We start from the raw sequence: 21,144 nt of genomic DNA on the forward strand, positions 1-21,144 counted from the left end.
GCACAGTGAATCGCATTGTCATTTTCATTAGACCATGCTTGATATTGTTCCACTATTAACATGCCCTTTCTATTAACTCAATTGTCCATGAAGTTTCTGTCACCTATCATATTTTCACAGGAATGGATCCACAAAATCACAGACAGTTTGTTAATAAAAAGTAAAGCAGAAGCTTCTAAGGGGAGAGACAATTATGGACGCAATAAATTATCTAGACCGCTGGAACAAACTTCAGTACATCTCGCCAAAAAAGAAAAAAAATTAATAGATGAAAACGAAGCGATTTATGGCATAGGATATCTTAATCCTGCATTTGATGATAATCAATACCAATCTGTTATTAATACGCCTGAAAGTTCGCCCGCCGATATACCTCATCGAAGCAGAAAGTCTTCCGCTAAGTCGGAAAAAGTAAAAACTAGAATTGTGGATGTCAGTAGAACTGTTAGACGAAAGTTAGACATGAGCTCTGTGCCCGACGTTGTTCAAACCTCTCAGCCACAAGTTGTTCAGGTTGACGATGACTTGCCTTCACCTTGTTCCGACATAGATGTGCATATGGCAGATGAGGAAGAATTCTTTCTGGCTAAGAACAGTAAATTGTTCTCTCAAGTATCTAGCAATACTTTGACAGCAACAGAGACAAAGACTTTTAGCACGACTTGCACGCAACAGAATCCATTTCGAATTGTAGAAGTGAAAGAAATGGAAATTGTAAAATCAGTAGCCTCTCCCGAAGATCATGTAATCTTGCCTAGTGCTAATGTAAGTGTCGGATTAATGCCGCAAGTAGTCGAAAGAGTGGAAATTGTTGAAGATACAGAGACAGAAGCTGAATCTGTTGATACTGACACGGAAGACAAAGAAGTTAAAGGAAAAATATCTTCTGTTACTGGTAGTGTAGAACAAGTGGTCAAGAAAAAAGAAATTGTGCCAATTTTGAAGAAGAAAACTTTCATCGAATCTCCAGCGAAAAACATTAAAAGACTCATACTGAAATTAGATTTGAATGTTGATCAAGAAAATATTGCCGATCCGAACAAAAGTACAATACCTTCCACCTCTGATACATTATTAAAAAAGAAAGAAGTTGATTCTGCAGGAGATTCAAATGCTGAATGTAATAAGGTATATCAACAATTAAAAGAAAAAGTAAATAAATCACCTAGAATAACATCCTCATGGAAAGATACAGAGAGTGTGGCAGAGTATCTTATACTAGATGATAATGAAGAAATTGAAAAATTTGATATAAAAATCAATGAACAAGCAGATTGTGTTATAGCACAACATTCAGCAATGACGCAAGACAAGAATAATCAGAAAGAAGTAACAGAGAAAAGTAAATATTCTATAACACGTGAAAATATTGGTAATGCAAGTCGTAGCGAAGAAGAGAAATTATATAAAAAGCCGCCATTGCTAAAACATACGAAGAGTTTATCAAAAGATGATACATTGGAAGATTGTGAAAGCTTTTATGGCAGTGATAAGGAAACGGATGACGTATTAATATTTTCGGATGATACAGAAATTGATGTTGGTAGTTCCAGTTCAGATGGAGAAGATACTAATTTAGGAGAACATGTTGAGCACCTCTTGGACAAGGTAACATGCATGTTGCGGATACGCGACATTCATGTCCACCAGTCTATTATTCATTCTAAGTGTTGATTACACAGAAATCTGACTATAAATATTTTTTGATATTATGTACTGCACGATATATATTTTTATTTTTTTTTTTACAGATAAAACTTGAAAAATCTCGGCCAGTTATGCAGCATAAGACAGAAATAAAGGCTGTTCATGAAAAAGCATTATACAAAAGTCCGATAGGTATTTCTCGAACAGCATTAGAGAAAAATATTTTGGAATTTGAACAATTAGCTCAAATGATGCTATGTAGGATGGATGTTATGTTGATGAGCATTAGTGGTATTTCCAATGAAAAAGATCCTACTAAGCGTCTTGAGGTTCGTATATTTTATCTGTCTGAATTTATTTACGAAAATTAAATTAAATTATTTATTGATATTATAATTTATGTTTATGTTGCAGATATTGAAAAGTGAGATTAGTACTCTTGCCCCAGATGCAGCAGCTTTGATCAGTAAAGGAGACGGTTTAGTTATGACGATACATATGACTGATCCTGCACGAGCAGAAAAAATAAAGAACGAACATCAGGATAAATTGAGAAGCAAGTGGCATCAAGTCATGGCGGAAATTGAAACGCGCAGAAAACAAGCGCAAAAAGCAGAAGAAATTTTACGACAATATAATCACATAATTACAGAATTTGAAGATTGGTTTAGAGATGTACCATTAAAGCTCGAACAAGCTAATAATTACGAAGGTCAATTGGAATCATTCACTGAAGAATTTGACGCTAAGCAAGTACAAATACACAAATTGAATGAGTTAGCTGGAGAATTAAAAAAATTAAATGTTGGTATTTCGGAATCAGTTCGCTATAATATTAATAGTAACTGGCAAAAAGTTAGTTCACAATTCAAGAGATTCAGTGGTAGTAAAGACAAAGATAAACACGTGACTGATAAGAAAGTAGAATTGGTACGTTTTAACATCGAGATATACTGTAATATAATTACTGTTCAAGCATTTTTTTAAAATCCATTGAAAAAATTTATGAGATTTATTTATATATTGATTTTTTTGTCTTTTTCAGGATATTGGTGGCGTTAATCCACAAGAGTTTATCGCTCGTATCAGCAAATTGAGAGAAGCGATAGCCACTATATCACGATCCTTGAATTCTTTACCACTGAATGGTAAAGACTACGAACTTTTTACGAGCCAAGAAGAATGCTTAAAGAAAATTAACAATGCTTTAAATATTTTAAAACCAACCATCGATGAAGTAAATTACGTTTGTGAAAGCGTGACGCGACAAGCCAAAAGAGAGCAGTCTGATCAAATAAAACATTTAAGCGAAAAGTTGCAAGATGAATGGGCAAGCATTAATCAAAGCTATATAGAGAGACATAATCGTTGGATTAAATGTTACGAAAAATGGAAAGAAATTCATAACACGTGCCAAACATTCTCAGAATGGTTAGATAAGATGGAAGACGCTTTGAAGAAGTGTCATGTTTTCAGCCATTCTAAAGCAAATAAAACAAAAACATTCGAATTAGAACAAGAAGTTTCTCGAATGCAGAGAACATTAAATAATATAAATGCAGCAAGTATCGATATATCTAGCCGGGCTTCTATTGAAGACGTAATGGAATTGCAGAGTATGATTGAAAATATCAAGCGCCGTTGGCAGAATTTAGTAGCCGAAATAAATGCGCGAAAAGAAAAGTAAGTAAGATATACAAAATTTTCAATATTTTAAGACGAGTTATCATAATTATATATAGATGTAAATAAAAATATAGCGTTTCATAATTACAAGTAATACTCTTGCTCATGATTTAAAATTATGAATTATAAAGTTGTGACCTGCAGACAAGCATGTAACATTGCGAGGAAAGCTCGACCCAGCATTGAGCTATTTCAGTTGTGATTTGCCTGTGCTGCTGTAGTGAAGTCAGTCAACTCAGAATAACCTCAGAATAAACGAACATCTTTCGAGTTCTTCTTGTAAATTTTCGTGTAAAATAATAACAAGTATTATAATTTTATACATTTTCATGTATAACAATAATAGATATCATAATTTTTTACGATTTTATTTGACGTATTATTAACAGGTAAAGAATATGTTCTATTTGTGTTATATTTGCAATTAATGTTTTTTTTTTTTAAGGAACTTTGCCATGGAGAGAAAAGTGAACAACGACGGCAGGATGTTGGAAACGGCATACAATATTATAGAACAAGTAAATACGCTGTTAGTATCTGCAGCGAATCCCTCAGACGAAACTTCATTATCTATCCGATTATCATTAATTAAGGTAAGTTTGTTAATTAAGGTAAGTTTACAATTTTGGAATGTTTTTGTCCCATTTAAATTTAATTTTGGAATATTAATTTTTCATTATCTCAATAAAATTTATCCAAAAATAATCGTTGCCGCAATAAAAATTTTATTATTTTTATTTTTCTTTCTTAAACATATATGATTTTTTTAAATAAATAGCAATCATAATAATTGAAATTTCATGTGGTACACATTCACTATTCCTTCAAAGATCACTATTCACCAAGTCACTTGTGCTTCTAAAATAACTTGTGCTTCACAAATACACGAAGGTATGATACTAAAAAATATATATTATTGAAAAACTTTCTCTAGAGTGTTCTGTTTAGATGCGACTTGGATAAGTAACAGAATTATTCTCTCTGAGATTCAGTTCCCATAGGCTACACACACAGTCCGGTGCAGCATAATCAAATAAACTGAAACTTGGCCTAATAATATCTCTACATTTCATGACTGCACATGCCGAATCGTGCCAGGATATAAATAGCAACTGAACTCTCACTTTCAAAACAATTTCCTAAAGTTTGACTTTGTCCATCTTTTACCCTATTTTATAGATAACAAATTAATTAATATTTAAAGTGTCTATAATATAAATTATAAATCCCTCTCTCATTGTACAATCTTTAGCATAACTGAAACAGAGCTTTTAAAAATAAATAATAAATTGCGTTATTTCTTTAATTGAGGTCTAATGAAATATTTGTAGGCGAGAGAAGAAGAACTTCTATCGCGGAAAAGATCTTTACAAACCTTAGTAAGTCAACATAACGTTCCCAGGGAGGATGACGAGAGTAACAAACTTCTCGCAGATATGGACAAGGTATTGGTTTATAACGTTTAATATCATTTTTTAAATTTTAATAATTTCATTCATAGCGTAACTGCTTTTGTGTTTATTATTTGTTTAGGCGAATGCAAATCTTTCGAATCATCGCGAATACGTAGAATGTAAGCTTGCATCCCTTAGAAAATATATCTGTACTCTGGATGCTGTTATGGCGTGGGTTATGGAAACACGAACGCGATTGAATATTTCTCAAGATCTACCGCAACACGAACGTAATGAAATGATTAAAAGTATTATGGTAAGTTATAATGTGATTTACATAATTTATTAGGACATCTAGTTATATTTTCATTTTGTAACTTTCGAATATAAAAATTATATTTCCAGTCTAAAGTCGAAGATCGCGAAATGGAAGTAAAAGATGTGTTGGAAAACTATACTAATTTGGAAAAAGAATGTGAATCAGCAAAACAACCGGTTTCTATCGAATTGCAGGTATGTAAAAGATGATTATATTTAATTATTTCCAATAGATTATCACTAAAATGTATTGTTATTTTAAGTACGTTTCAGATGATTTGTAATTTATGTTCTAAAATCTAATATAAATTTTTGTTTATAAATTTTTACGCATATATTTTTGTGTACATGTGTACTTTAATTTATTTTATATTCATGTACATTTTGATTTCTACTTACTTTAATTATTTTTCATATAACACGATACATATAATAAAATAAATAAAATACTGATGATTATGATAATTATGATTTAATAACCTTAGATTGTAATTTAATATGAACTTTATTTGTTAATAAAATAACGTATAATAAAATAACGTATATAATAGGAGAAGCTGAAGAAACTAAGAGAAGACTGGCAGTTCGTAAAATGTTACGGCGAAAATCATGAAGTTTCAACCACAATTTCTGCCGGGATTACATCAAAAGGTAAGATAAATAATCATATACATTTGTATGCATTCGCTTAAAAAAATGTGAATTGTTATACATCAAAGAACATTATTTGTCAGCGTGTTAAGTACTTAATATAAATAGAACCAATTCTAGTCGGTAGTTGGTAAATATGTGCCCTTACGGACGCTGCAGGATCTCCGAAGGAGACTTGCGACCGGACAATAAATAGTACGTTTAGCCGGTCCGGTAAGCGCGGCCACATTTCACTTCCACCCCATCCTACAGAACGATATATATCCGCCACGTTAAGTGCAGCCTTTTCAGCGACTGGACTCAGTTTTTTCTTCTTTGCTGCTGTTGTTATTCAATTGGTTATTTGATTGGTTGAACACCGTCTTATCACATTTTATTAATTGTTAAACCAACGAGATTGCTCTTAAACTTGACTTCCACTAGACACATTTAAATAAAATAAGTTTTTTTCGTTCACATATAAATCGAGTTTTTAAAATTTGATAAAAAAATAAGATTGTTAGCGAACAGAAAGAAAATATTCTCACACTTTTCCTCCTTTTTCCTAATTAAAGTTTGAAAGGAGCACTTAATAAAATAAAATATAAAAATAAAATAAAATAAAAAATAAAATTAATAAAAATAATATAAATTAATAAAATTAATAAAATTAATAAAATAAAAAAAAAGTTACATTAAAATTTTTAATCATAAACAAATATATAGAAATACAATAGGAATAGGAAAACAATAGAAAATAAATGGAAAATAAAAAACAATTTTTAGTTACGTCTATTAATGATTTTCTGCACATTATTTTTTACAAAATTGAAAAATTATAAAAAAATTATAAAAAATATTTACAATGTTTTTGTAAATAATTAAAAAAATTTTATCATATTTTTTAAAAAACTAAAGTTTAAATTTAAAATTGGTACTATAATAATTTAATTTTATCTTAGATTAATAAATTTCTTAAGTTTTTGAATTTTTCTGCTTTCCCAGAAACTATTTTTTAATCCCCTGACTTCTCCCAATTTATCTTGGTCGCTAACAATCCTGAAAATTTAATTGAATTGACAACAAATTTTTTTAATTAAAAATATAATTCACTTGAAATCTAATAATCTTTTACTTATTCAGAATTTTAGTCCAACTTTGATCAGATCTTTTGATGAAAAGATCATTTTTATTCTCAAAAATTTTTATATAAAGATATGAAATGTTTCTTTTTTGTAAAAATAAATTAGTAATAAAATTTTGTAGATATATATTTTTGTATATTCTTCTTAAAAGTTATTCAAAATTGCAATTAACATTAATATTTTCCTTCAATTATATATTAGGCTTAAAGTACATCAATCAAATGATAAGACTTCAATAAAGTAACATAAAATAAAAATTTGTGGAATCGCGAAATTTATAAAAATAAAGTAAAATTAATAATAAAATAAATTTAATCCTTTGGGTTAATCCAAATCGAAGAGTGATGAAAAAACAAAGCAGGTACTAGAAGCGGATGAGAAACTTAATGTAATTATCAATTCATCGCGAACGAGAGAGATGAACAATTAATGTAAAAAAAAAAAAATTCACTCACCAGCCGATGCACTGCCGATCCGCGATCTCATTGTTCGCTTGACGATTCTGCTATTTTAAATCCTCACGCTCCCCAGATACGGATCTATCTGAAAAATCACTAATTACGACGCCGCGCGCTAATTAATGCGGACACGAATGGCCTCCATTTCGGCTCGACACTTCTGACGCTTATTATACGTGCCTTATAAACGAGCAAACGCGAAACATGGCGCTCATCTGTTATGTGTCCTATTGGCACTCGTGGCGTTCGTTAGAGATGCCAACGCGCGCTACTGGCGTAGGAAAAATTCGCGCCGTTCGCGACAACTTCACACCGATGCGCGGCTCTGGAATTCCGGAGCCGAAGCATTTCGAAAGTGAGTCGATGAGCGATTAACCCTTACAATACAATATGAAGAACAACACATTATCTGTATAAACGGGAATTTATCAAATCTAGTACATCTAACTAGTATATCTAAAATTGTTCAAAAATATCTATAAAAATTTATAATAAAAATTTATAATATAAATTTATAATATAAATATCTATAAAATTTATAAATATATTTTCAAGTTTAAAAAATAAATGTTTATACTTCATTTTGGAAAAAAATGAAATTTATAATTTAATTTTATAATTTAATGGTAAATATGCAGTATCACGCTCCCCCCTCCGATTTTCTTGTAATTTTGTAAATTTGTTTATTTTAAAAAATTAAAGTTACGATTTACAAAAACTTAATATTTTTCTCATTCAAAATCAGGCAAATCAATCAATCACACGTAAAACATTGCTGCTTGTGTGTTAACAAAATTGATAATTTTCTTCCCTCCCCTTCGAAAAAAAAATCCTGAATATATGTGTATATATATATATATATATATATATATATATATATATATATACCCATACATTTATGTATCGTGATTCGTAACGAAAACTCTCGAGTTTTCGGTCATTTCCGTTTTCGTGTACGTTGATCAAAACAAGAAACGGACGGACACTTCTCGTATTTTCGTACGTGTAAGTACCGAAGGTCGCGAGTGTCAGACGAGTTCGTGAGGGATGAGCCTGTGTTTCCCCTGTATTTATCACGGGTGCAATAAGCGTTGGGAAGCGATGATCGCGTCGCGTTGATTAATCCGCAGGATTCGCAGTGATTGGCGTTTCTCCGGTCGATTCGCATTCGTGCGTGTGTGCGTGTGCGGGTGAGCGTCCGGACAACCGACCGGATGGAGCAACCGACGAGACCAGAATGGCAGTGCATCGTCGGGTGAGTAAATTCACTCATTACATTTTCCGCGGTCAATAGCTCATTCATTTAATTCGCGATGACAGCAATCGACGTCTCGCGTCGCTTTCGATACATTGATCCTGAATTAGGTTAGGCACACAACGAAAGCTCGAAATACGATGCGGCGTAGTTGCGTGAGTACTATAGTACTGATTTATTTTTTATTTATGAAACACGCTGTTTCTTTAGCTTGACGTTTGTAAAATTGACTAAAAGTGTTTTTAATAAAATCGTGAATGGCTGAAAAGACTGAAAATTATTAAAGATTTTAGCGGAAACTTTTCGCAAATATTAAGATAAAGAGGAGGGACATTCGGCGATTATTTTAGCAAATAATACTATGATAAAATATCTTTTCTTCGAATATCGTGAAGTACTCATTGAAATATCATAAAATAAATAATGGAATTCTTTTTTTAAATCCTCTCTTACGCTTGCAATTTTTTTCTGTTGCATTCGACGTATTAATAAGTCGCGACACGTGAACTGTTGCAAAAACTTCATAAATATTGAGATGAAAGAAAAAAAAAACGAAAAGGCGGATGGAAATTATCTTCTCTCATTGAATATCATAGTGAAATCCGATTGAAATATCATAGGATAAATAGGAATTTTTTAGAGCATTCTTTATCATTAAAAAAAATCATTAAAAAAAAATATTTCTTATTGTATTTAACGTATATTAATAAATCGTGTATGAACTTATTATCTCGTAACGTATAACTTATTCCATCCAAACGTTGATATTGCCACGACAGTCAGAAGTCTCAGGAAGTAAGGACAGACATCTCTTGATCCCTGATGAGAAGCTCTAAGAGAGCGGCGGGGGGTTGATAGTGGTGCGGGGGTGCGATCGTCGGTCCACATAATGAGCGGATAAGCCGGCTAATGTAGTCATGGTAGAGCATTGCCAGACGGAAGATAGCTCAAGCGTTACCGTCGCCCATTTCTCTTGTTCGCCGTTCCCGCCATTCGCCCCCGCGCCGCTCTCATCCTCTTTCACTCCGGGGAACGTTAAACGCGTACCGAGATAGAATCGGACTTTGTCCGACACAAGTTTGTGCCGCTTCGCCGTAACCGCGACGAAGTCGCACACGTGCGGAGACACGTGCGTGCGTGTGTTGCCTGAGTATATAATACGTGCGTGCGTGCGTCTCACACATGTATACGGTTAACACGGTGTGATTATCCCTTAATTGACGCAGCCACTCCAAAGTATAATCCGTCCATTCTGATTCCGGGCCGCCGCCGGTGCAAAAAATTATTTTACGCAAATCGGATGAATTTCCGTGTAAACGGAAATCAACGCGGCTTTCGCGTGACTCGGTCGCGTATTAAAGCATAGAGGCAAACGGACAAGTATTAAAGTACAAGGCGCACGTGAGAGAGGAAATTAATCTTATCGTATTCTTAAGATTGAAGATCTCGCCAAAAGAACTATGTAAAATTTCATGAATAACAAATATGGAAAAGTCACGCGATCTACAATGGAAATAAATATAGCAGAAATTTACATTATTAATCGTGAGATTTCTTATTTATATAATTTTGCATAATCTTCTTGCATTGTATGGTGCATTGTATGGTGCTTCCTTTTTGTAGTATATTATTCAATAATATCTTATTTAATAATAAATTTTATATTACACACACACACACACACACACACACACACACACACACACACACACACACACACACACACACACAGCATACATATATACTTTGTTACGAAGTATATATATATGCTTTATATACACTCTTGAATCTTTGAATCTCCGAGTTCTATGTGAGACAGTTGCTAAAGTGATTTACAGAGAACTGCAATCTAGGGGACATTACTTACAATTAATAGTTAATTACCGTGTACTTTAGCGTCTGTTTATTCGTAGATTCTTAGATAATTAGACTTGTCTCCAGTCGTGAAATAATTAGCAGAGGAATTGCCGATAATAGGTTGGCAGTTAAATGGAACAAGCTTGATAAAATAGCACTGTTGATTTTTAAACGATATTCTTAAATAGACAAAATAAATTATATTTATATATATATATATATATATATATACAAATATTTGAATTGTAAAATCGATTACGATGAAGAGATTCCGCATAGTTTAGAACCTTATAAGCTTTACTGAGAATTGTTTTAAAATTCATCTAAAGAAGTTAAAAAAAGCATATATTTTGATCATATTATTAAAAAATTCGTCGCGTTATTGTTATAAGAATGTGTGAGAATTCGCGGATGCAAACTACCGGAAGTTAGAGTTCCTCGAGATGTGGGGCGATCCCCTTTGCAAATAATCGATCAGTGAGAAAATCTAGGTGGGTAGCTTTTTTATGGCTCCCCGAAGAGCTCACGGAGTGGATGGGCCGTCAGTTCGTGCTACCCTTCTCATATCTTTGCAGAGCCACGTTTATAGATCCATTCTTCGTCGGCATTACCGCAAACGCGTAACATCCGCCGACTGAATCCGCGCATTTTGCTCAATGCCCTGAACTTTCTTTCTCTCTTCTGCTCTCTGTTTCTTTCTCCGCTCGGGAATAATAGAATTTGCCCGTTTCAATCGCAGAAGGATATCGAAAATATCTCAATGTCTACTTCGTACGACGTTTGTCCGACGTTGTCAAATGTTTATAGAAATAAAGTACGTTTATGTGAAAAATATTAGTGAGAAAGAAGATAAAAATTATATATTATTTACAAGGTGATTTATTGAGAACAATTTTAAAATATATTACTGTATATCTCATTAAATATCAATTGCAACTTATATCGTTTTTACATCATAATATTATTTGTTAAAATAATCGCCGAATGTTTAAAGCAAATCGATATATTTCTTCTTCTCATTATTTATAGAAAATTTACGTATTAAAATATTGGATGTTATCATTGAGATAGAATTTGTTTTGAGATAGAATTTATTATGTATTCAAATTTTTTATTGAAGATAGATATAACGACATTTTTATTGAAGATTTAACGAATTTTATTGAAATATCGAGAACGATGCGTTTTTTTTCTATAATGGATCGTAATATTACGCGGACAGCTAGCAGGTACACATGCACGATTCAGCAAAAGGTACGGAATGCGACGCGTATTTCATTCGGACATAGATCGTATTCGCAGTGAAGTAAAGCGGATTAGGACCGTGAGTTCATAGCTTTCGCGGGATCGGACACGATATTTCGTCGTATTGAGCGAAGGCGGATCAGCCGCATTCACGCTGATGCCGATTAGTCGCATTCATGCTGATTAGCTGATTCCATTGTGAATCCCGTTATGACAATAGCGAAAATTGCATTGAATCTAAAAAAAGCTGCTTTAAATGACATTTATGCGTAAATTAAATGTACAGTTGTCTCTTAGTAATTAAACGGATCGTTAATATATTTATATTTTTCATCAGCTTCTCTCTCTCATTATACTGGACATATTTGACAATATGAATCACCCTGAATTTTTTATAACGGAATTTTACTTTTTAACGAATTTACATATATTTCCATGAAATGTTTATCTTTTTACTTTTTTTATTTTTTTTTGTTAATAACGTTTGTTAAGACGTATATATTATAATCAATGTAATAATGATCAATGTTTGCATATATACATAGTTAAAATATCGTAGTAAATCAATGATTATGATTATTGATTGACGTAGGTATTTCAGGTGATTCGGGTCGTTTATATATAAATGTTAGAGAGCATTGGCCACGAGGATTAGCTTTTATTTTTGCATGATTATTTTTTCGTTTCTTCGGACCGTTATCTATCTAGTTACAAAAGCGATACTTGTGTCCGAAGTCGCGTCGCGTTTGCCGTCGTGTTAGATGGATAAAAATTTTCCGGTATCCGACTCAGGATGCGGGGACAAATGAGAAATGTTGGAGGCTGTTGTATCGCGCGCTGACGCTGGGATTGTACTGTATGACGCGGTGTTAATTGCACGACGATGTTCTACGGAAGAGGTAGCTTTTTATGCCGTGACTGCTGATGACAACCCCGCTGCGCGCAGCTGACCCTCTATTATTTCTCGTTTATTTGTCGGTTCCCTATCGGACGGCGAAATCCTCCCTCGAATCGCGCGTTCAGCATGCCATGAATTCTTGAGTATAAGGAGCTCACTCCACATTCGACTCCACTTAAACGGGAATATTAATTTCATTTATTTAACAGTTTTTTTTATTTACAACGAGTAACTTGAATATTTTGCGGCACTTTAAATGTCGCTTAGCTTTACGGACGATCGCGATCGGAATTCTTTATTTTCTTCTTTTAAAAAAGTTTGGCACTTTTATTTTTGATTTTTTGAAGAAGATATCTAAGTTTCGGTATGCGCTCGATTTTTATTGATATAAATATTATATAAGTATGAAGTCAACATAATAATATTTTATATTATGCTAATATTTTTTTATTGTAACAGCGTATTGAGGTATGGAAGCATTCATGAAGTTAGATGTAATATATTAATATATGACACAGAATAAATTACTTCCTGAATATATATAATACATGAGACGTATATATGTAATTCTTACTGTCAGAGTACAACGTATACACGTGGAATACGTGAGTGGTGAATAGTATTATATCACATTCCGTTCACGTACGCGATAGAATAGAGCGATCTGATAAGATAGAAGTTAACTGTGAAGTTTTATTGCATCATCAAGGCACGGAGTTTTACAGGGTGGTTTCATCGCTTCATTCATTATTGATTTTAATATCGATGTGCAGATCATATACGATGCGATATATCTTGATTTTAAAGCGAGAGAAGTAATTCTGATATAGAATGCGAAAGATATAAATTTATGGCAGAAATATAAATTTCTATATTTCGCAGTTTCTGTAAATATCGTAAGTAAAATGTATTCAGAAATTAACAGCATAAATATGATTCTTCTAGCATATAAATATTTCATAAGCGAATGTTTCGCAGTATATAAATATTCGAGGATTACGAACAGTCAGTTGGAACCCATTTTTCATTTTGAAATAATTAATCACTATATATAAAGCGAGGATTAATCACGTATCGCATATCTGCTGAATGATATATGGCATATGAGATTCTTTTTGTCGGCTCAGTCGGCTTTTTGTCGGCTGCGTCTCACGTAAAAGCTGAATATATCCTATTTCCATTCCATTCTCGATCGCATTCTGCACTCTCGAAGGAGGGATGATTCAATTTGACACAGAAATAAGGTTTCTCCTCTAGGTTTCTCCTCTAGAGATGGAGGATATAGATTCTTGCGACATCAACTGCGTTTGGACTGTTGATTTAGCGAGCCTAAGACTCCTCTTCTACGCGACGTATTCCCATCCTATTTTGATCTTTTTTTTTCCTCTCTTTCAACGTTCTCATTCTCTTTGCTGTTACGTTGTTCCCGATTTTTGTATAATCAAATTATCTCTCTCTATATTAATAAATTTATGTATGTACGTATATGTTACAAATTAATTTAGTGAATGATAATTTGTATTATAATATGACTCTTAAATTTTTTTTTAAATACAGAGAGAGAGAGAGAGAGAGAGAGAGAGAGAGAGAGAGAGAAGAGAATTTTGAAATTTTGAAATTTTGAAATTTTGAAATTTTATTGAAATTTATAGAGGTGTAATTAAGATTCGCAAAAATTCTTGGAGTAAATTTTTCCTACAAATATCTTCAAATTTTATCTTGATGTTTATTTGAAGATGTTACTATTGACCCAGTCTTGCATAATCGAGACACTTGAGATGCAAATGAGTTTCTTCCTTCAGCTTACCTAGAGTAATCTTCTCTGATGATTTAATTTTCTGGAGTAAATGAATGTATCCTAGGTTTTGTAAATTATGCTAAATGGATGAGATGCGTACTATACTTATGCAGCAATATTTGTGCTACAGTATATTTCATTCGAGCGTCAAAAGGAAGTTTATGAATAATTCGTGGTGCTCCCGCATATATTGTGCAAATCGGATACGATCTGAAAAAGAGCTGAGAGAACGTAGCTAAAAGAACGTTCGCGAAATTCTGACGTTGACACAAGTTTTATTTACTGCATGATTATTTTTATTAAAACATCCAATGAAAAAGAATCCTTTATAAAATGAGAAGAATTAATATATAGTTAATAAATTGAGGCATATATTAGCTAGTGATTTATTTAAATGACAATAAAAGTATTTCAACAATTACGAAATAGATATCGAAAAATCAATGGAAGTCATGGTTTAGCGGAAACAGTTTAAGTTTAAAGTTCGCAATTGTTTGTCACGTAGTCGCGGATGATTCATCGATGAGATGAATCCCCAAAAAAGGAGAAACCAAAATTTACTCGTCCATAAAAAATAGTCGAGCACAAGGACAAGAAAATATAGCAGTCCGTAAATCACGTACAGTTGCATTACGAAATCAGTCGATGGCGATTTCTGGCTTTCCTGAAGGCCTTCCATTTTACTGCTCGAGCACGTAAAGAAATCCCAGAGCGAAATTGCTTCGCAATTCACTCGTTTATAACTTTCGCGTAACGACGCATTTAATTTTGGCTGCTTTTGAGAGATTCGTGAGATGCGATGATTCTTCCTTTTTTTTTTCTTTTATTACTTTTATTACGCCATTTACTTGACGTTCTTGACTGCTTACGCGTGACAAATTTTTTTCATCGATCACCTGACCATGCAATCGTGATTGAGATAATCGGATGCTGATACGACGAATCATCAAAATTTTATCATCACAGTTATAGATATGTATTCAATTACTTTCAAATCTATATGATTATCAGTATTTAAGATTTCTAATTATTTTTAGACCAGTCAATTTACGTTGATTACATTTTTCTTCAAGAATCAACATCTATGATAAATTGAAATATTTATGATACTTATAAATTTATTATAAATCTCTTTTATAAAAGTGGTGTTTTATTTCATAGAAACTCATTAATTATTGAGACTTTTAGCTTTATTTTCAGAATTATTGTCTAACCTAGATAGAATTATTAGAAAGAAGTCTGACTTTTCAATAGTTAATGAGTTTACATCGAAATGACACGCCAGCTTCACACATATTCTTCTCTACGCATTTTTGTTGCTGCCATCAAATGGATACTTGATACGCTAGCGATAAAAGCACCGATCGATCAAGAAGTCAAAGAAGATTGCATTTTATACCTTGTGAACTTCGAAATGTGTATATCATTGGCTTCAAGGTTCTTAATATCTACTTCGGCCATCTTGGAACCTGATGTTAGAAGCACGGAAATTGCGAAAACGTAGTCTAATAATTCTGCCATCCACGTATATTCACATGAAAGATTTTCCTATAACGAAATTCTTGATTTGAAGAAAGCTTGTAGAAATTTTGTTATAAATTTATAAAAAATAAATTATAATAAAATATAATGAAATATAAAGATTAAATATGAAAAGCAAAATTGTTCAAAATTTTGCAAAATAAATTTTCTAATAAAATGATTTTTAAAAATATTTTAAGATTTTTTGTAAAATGATAGTAAAATTTAAAAAATTTGGCAAACATTTTAGCATACTTTGTCAAATTAGAATGGATTTGTTAAATTATACAGTTAGTATCGTTTATCAATTTATATGTATAAAATTATTGTTAATTGAATTGAATTTACATATTAAATTGAAATATAAGATTTTGCTTGTAGAAAGAATATGTAATTTTAGAGAGATACATAAGGGGAAACCTGTGTAACGTTCGTTAGTTTTCAAGTCTGGTTCAGTAACGAAGCGGTAACTCTTTTGCGGAAAATCTTGGTGCTGAAGAGACTTGCCATCGACTTCTCGATACAAGATACTTCGATAAAACGTGAGCCGCGTAAAGATTTGGATAACGCTTGAAGAATAGTTGGCAAATAGTAATCTAGGAATAGGAAGGTATCGCTGTTTCTGTGCGTTCTTTCGTCGATTCCTGTATTTGTTAAATCGTGTTATGCATATAAGATTGATTGAAAAATATATGAACCGTGTTCGTGGTATTTATTACAGTTTACTTTCAAACGTTACGTGAAATATGATACGAAATAATATCAAAATATAGCTTTTATGATGGAAATGCGCTAATCAGCTTTATTTTACAACTTGGAATTATCACTATTTAGATGTGTGCATGTATATATTCTTAATAGTTGAATTTATTTATTTTTTGTTGCATAATTATTCAAGTATTTATATGATATTTGTTTTATTTTTTCGTTCCGAATGATATTTCCTTCATGATTCAGATGGATATATTCACACATACTTATTCGATGAATGACGTCCGTTTCATTTTCCTTTTTCCATGCTTCTTTCTCCGGAAATCCATTAAAAATCGTTATGTACGCTCGATAAATAATACGGTTCTCCTCATTAACGTAATATCAATGATGATAATGCTCCCGCAATTTTATTCTTCTTCCTGTCTGGCTCATCGCAAACAATGGTAATGGTTTTACAGCTTGGAATATGAAGCAGCTTCGTATTCACTCCTAACAATATATGCGTGAATTTATTCATGGCTATCATTTTTCATCAAATGATTTATATTATAACAATAATAATAGCGGTATCAATTGCTAACTGCTTGCCATTAAATGAAATGTCGATGAAGCAATTTATTTTATATCAACGATAGATGATATCGATTTTACATTTTAGTAATGCGATTGAATAGTTAATTTTTATCCGCTGCTAAAATGAATATTATTGCATTAATTTTCTTTTTCCGTGTGACTGCAGGTTTATACGCAGGTTTTTACGCTTGTCATTCTATATATGTCTTAAAATAAATAGAACAGCTCTTTGATATGAGATTTAAAATAAAATAAAATGTCACCACGGGAAATAACCTCTTTTTTACGATTGCTATGTTGTAGCTCTTATTTCTCCTAATATTCTTTCGATTCTGAATAAAGTTGGCGTGTTGTCGACATAGTCGACATTGTAGAAATATGATTTTTTTTAGCTGTTTTTTGAAAAATTTATATTTCAAAAAGGATCGAATCTTTTTTCTTGAAGTGTATAGGAAGCAATAGTCTTGTTTTATGAAACGAAGATCACACGATGACGGCTGAAATGGTTCGTTGTAATATCGATAATCGAATATTATAAGGTATAACGTTATTGTAAACTAAATTACAATATGCTTCCGTGCCTTCCTGAGGGGAAGGCGGATAGCTAAGGAGAAAATATCTTACTCCTCGACTCGCTGAAAGAGGTAGCTGAAATACTGTTTGACATTATCTATTTTCAACATATATACATCGATTCGAGTCCATACGCGTCGTTCGATGCCAGCGTCTGCGCCGACGACTCTCCTTTGTTCTTGTTTAAATAGAGGGTGGCGGCCAAAAATGGTTTGGCGGCTCTGCTTTTATCGTACCTCATTTCACGAGCGACGACGCGTTTACGCCATTTTTTTTTCCACATGTATAATATCACGTGTATAATATCACAAAATATCGCTTTCCTTTTAAATATTTTCTCTCGCAGTAATATTCGACTTTTAGTGTTTATTTAAAAAAATAAGTAACTGGAATTACTATTACATTTCGATTTAGAGGTTCGAAGTTAAACTGGATAATAATAAAATTTCTGCCTATTCAGAATAACAACTATTTTGTTGAATAGCCGTCGTTATTATGAGCGATCGTTATCACGAGCGATAACTAATGATAATATAGGTAATATTTTGAGAGTACGAATTTTGACTTTGTCGCCGCTGTTTAATCCGCATTCATTATGGTACTAGCCATCAGCTGCCTCTTAGTCCGAGATGGTACGTTAGGAGAGAAAGCTGGTCTAAGCAAGTGTAGCCACTATCAGCGGTCAAGCTTGTAATCTGGCGGCGGTGGGTCGTCTGGTCGGTCGGTCGGGGTAAACGGTCCATTAAGACGGGGTAACAGTTAGTGGCTGTGCTGCAGGAAGCAGGCAGTTTACTAATGCAGCGACAGGAGAGAGGAAACGTGAGGGACCCCCGTAAGGGCCGTTATCGAAGTCAACTCCGAACAGTGGTTTTGCCATCATCAAGCGAGGCAACAGCTTTGATTCCATTTTCGCGTGTCACGATATTTTTATACAAAGATATACACAAACGAGTATTGCTTTAAACGTATATATATTTAGATTATTAAACTCGCTGGATGTTACCAGTACATATTTGATAAATGTATCACGTAGAGATCTTACCCTTTATTACGCGTTTAACTCAATTCTAACGCGTACGTTCTATTGAATTAGAGAGCGGATGTTAATTTCACACGTGAAGGAAAACACGTGAAAGCGGTGTGTATGCGGAAAATGTAATCAGAGATTGCTGATGCAGTGGGTAGCAGCCTCTTAAGCGAAGCCGCGTTGGGGTCGCTCGGCCGGTACGAGCTGAAGTTTGATTACTGTTTTCACAGCGAGGCCACGATGTGGGTACATACGTATCAGACGACTAACAAAACTGGTGTGTACCCGTGTTACTGTTTTGCGTACAATCGCGGTCGGGAATTTCCTTTGCTTAGACTTTACCTGTTGTCACCTGTTACCTGTTCCACGGTGCAGTGTATTCCTAAGATCGTGCACAGCGTCGCAATTCATCATTAATTAAGCTTATGCGCATAATATTGTACGGGAAGGATAAATGAGTAGAATTTTGCTTGAACTAATACTCGAAGATATTTAGAAATAATTTCGGTTTTGCTGTAGTGAAATTGAACGCTAATTTTTTACGTTTTGCACATTTAATACTTTTTGGAAAATAATAATTGCTTGACATTCAGGGAAATATTATATATTTTTAATGTTTAATGTATTTTAGTTATCTAGATATAATTGATAGCTATTTGACATGATGCTTTCACAAAATTAAGCGTAATGCAAATTATATATGTATAATTTGCAGTATTACAGTAGTGCTTACTGCTCTTTTGCTTCCGTTTGAATATTTCCTTTGGGACAATTCAGGAAATGAAGCCCATAGAGAACGAAGTTAACTTTGGTATTGTGTTTGCATATTATTGTTATCTACACATACACAAGTTTATACTGAACACCAGAGGCTTAGTAGAAATTTCAAATAAATCCGAGCCAGTGCGTGTTATTCTGAATAAGGCTATCTTTTTATAGTCTTTTATTTCACGTTACAAATGGAAAATGTGAAGTCAAATTTATTCGCTCATGATTTTTATTTTATTCACGAAGCTCTTAATTCAATCAACATATTGAAATTTGATCTGATAAAGAAGTTTAATAATAGCAAATATGACACAAATTTCTTTGCGAGTCTTTCATTATAATATTGTTAATTGTCACTTGTTAGTATATTTTTCATAATTCTGATATTGTAGTGTCTACGTTAATGTATCGTTATCACGTGACGGCAGTGTAATTTTAATACGGTCTTATTATGGAGAACTGGCAAAATACATTACTGATTCATTTGGTTGTAATTATATTCCGCTGAGTCTTTCTTGATTTGATCCTATCACGTAATCATCGAATATCGCATAAATTTATTTCGTTCTCCTCTCGCTCTTTTTACACCCCTTCGCTTCCCCTAACTCTCCTCTCATCATAGTTGAGCTTTCGTACTCGTCCCTCTTTTTCTTCTGGGCAGCGGCGTAATGAATTCGAGTCCGTTGTGTCCGTAGGGAGAATCTCTCCAGCTGAGTTTTTGGGATAAAAAAGGATACTTTCCGAAGAGAAACAACGGGGCTTGAGTTCGGTAAACTTTGATTTCGCTCGCACGCGATTGTTTCTCCGTGAAACATTGTGGGTTATAATTTACTTGAGCATACATTGTTAATAAATTTTCTCGTTCACGCACTACAGGCAATTTCCATTAAATTTCCATCAATTCATTAAGAAATTACAGTTATTTTTTTTCTCTTGTCATAGTTAAGAAATATTTATCTTGAGTTTCATATCCGAGTGCATCTTGTGATTTGCTTATGCCTGCGTTGCGTTTGCCGTATATCTAGTTATGAGATATCATTACACGCGTGTAACGACGCGTTGCATGTAGATGTAAAAGTGCAAGTCCATGACATCGAAGTTTCCTCTCTCGTGTTCCCGTTCTGTCCTCATCGTGGCGGTGGCGCGATCATCTATGAAACTTCAGAACGAGAAACTGCGCGAGGCGAGGAGGTCAAAGGAGTGCGAGGCACAGGGGAATAATATGCGACGGCTCTAGAATCCGTAGTTTCGCACGGAAGGGAACAATGGGCAAGATTAATGGCAAATGGGGCGAGTGCAGGGCAACGCGGAAGATGCGACAGGGCCACGCGGAGGAGTGGCTTTGCATAATTTGTCTTGTACTAATACCTGAAATTCTGTGACATTAGATTGATCTGTGGAATTTGAGCATTGGAAATGATCGACGAGATAACTCGAGTCAAAAGTGATAATAAAACACGAAAGATTATATTTGAGAAGTATTAAAAAGGTATTAAAGCTATTAAAAATGCAGTAGCTGTATATAAGTGTGGTTATAAATATTTTATACTATTAAAGCATTTACGTGTTTCCGTTCTAATTAGATTATCACTGAAGCATCCTGTTTTATTTTTAAATAATAATTTTCAATAATTTTT

General features: G+C 33.2%; 1 protein-coding gene across 9 annotated transcripts in view; it reads left to right on the forward strand.

Annotated features, from left to right (window-relative positions):
- Positions 1–21,144, forward strand: part of LOC105427841 (dystrophin, isoforms A/C/F/G/H) — a 409,642-nt gene that overhangs the window by 28,449 nt on the left and 360,049 nt on the right. For 8 of the 9 annotated variants that reach the window (XM_089078890.1, XM_089078895.1, XM_089078891.1 and 5 more), the window contains 9 exons: positions 121–1,608; positions 1,752–1,976; positions 2,062–2,577; positions 2,693–3,330; positions 3,779–3,926; positions 4,665–4,778; positions 4,867–5,043; positions 5,133–5,240; positions 5,597–5,696. In XM_089078890.1, the coding sequence (XP_088935016.1) occupies positions 121–1,608; positions 1,752–1,976; positions 2,062–2,577; positions 2,693–3,330; positions 3,779–3,926; positions 4,665–4,778; positions 4,867–5,043; positions 5,133–5,240; positions 5,597–5,696 (3,514 nt within the window). The remainder of the gene's footprint in view (positions 1–120; positions 1,609–1,751; positions 1,977–2,061; positions 2,578–2,692; positions 3,331–3,778; positions 3,927–4,664; positions 4,779–4,866; positions 5,044–5,132; positions 5,241–5,596; positions 5,697–21,144) is intronic. The other variant, XM_089078897.1, reaches the window with a different exon arrangement.

The sequence above is a fragment of the Pogonomyrmex barbatus genome, unplaced genomic scaffold (genome assembly GCF_055798465.1).
Source record: "Pogonomyrmex barbatus isolate J1 unplaced genomic scaffold, ASM5579846v1 scaffold3, whole genome shotgun sequence".
NCBI lineage: Eukaryota > Metazoa > Arthropoda > Insecta > Hymenoptera > Formicidae > Pogonomyrmex > Pogonomyrmex barbatus.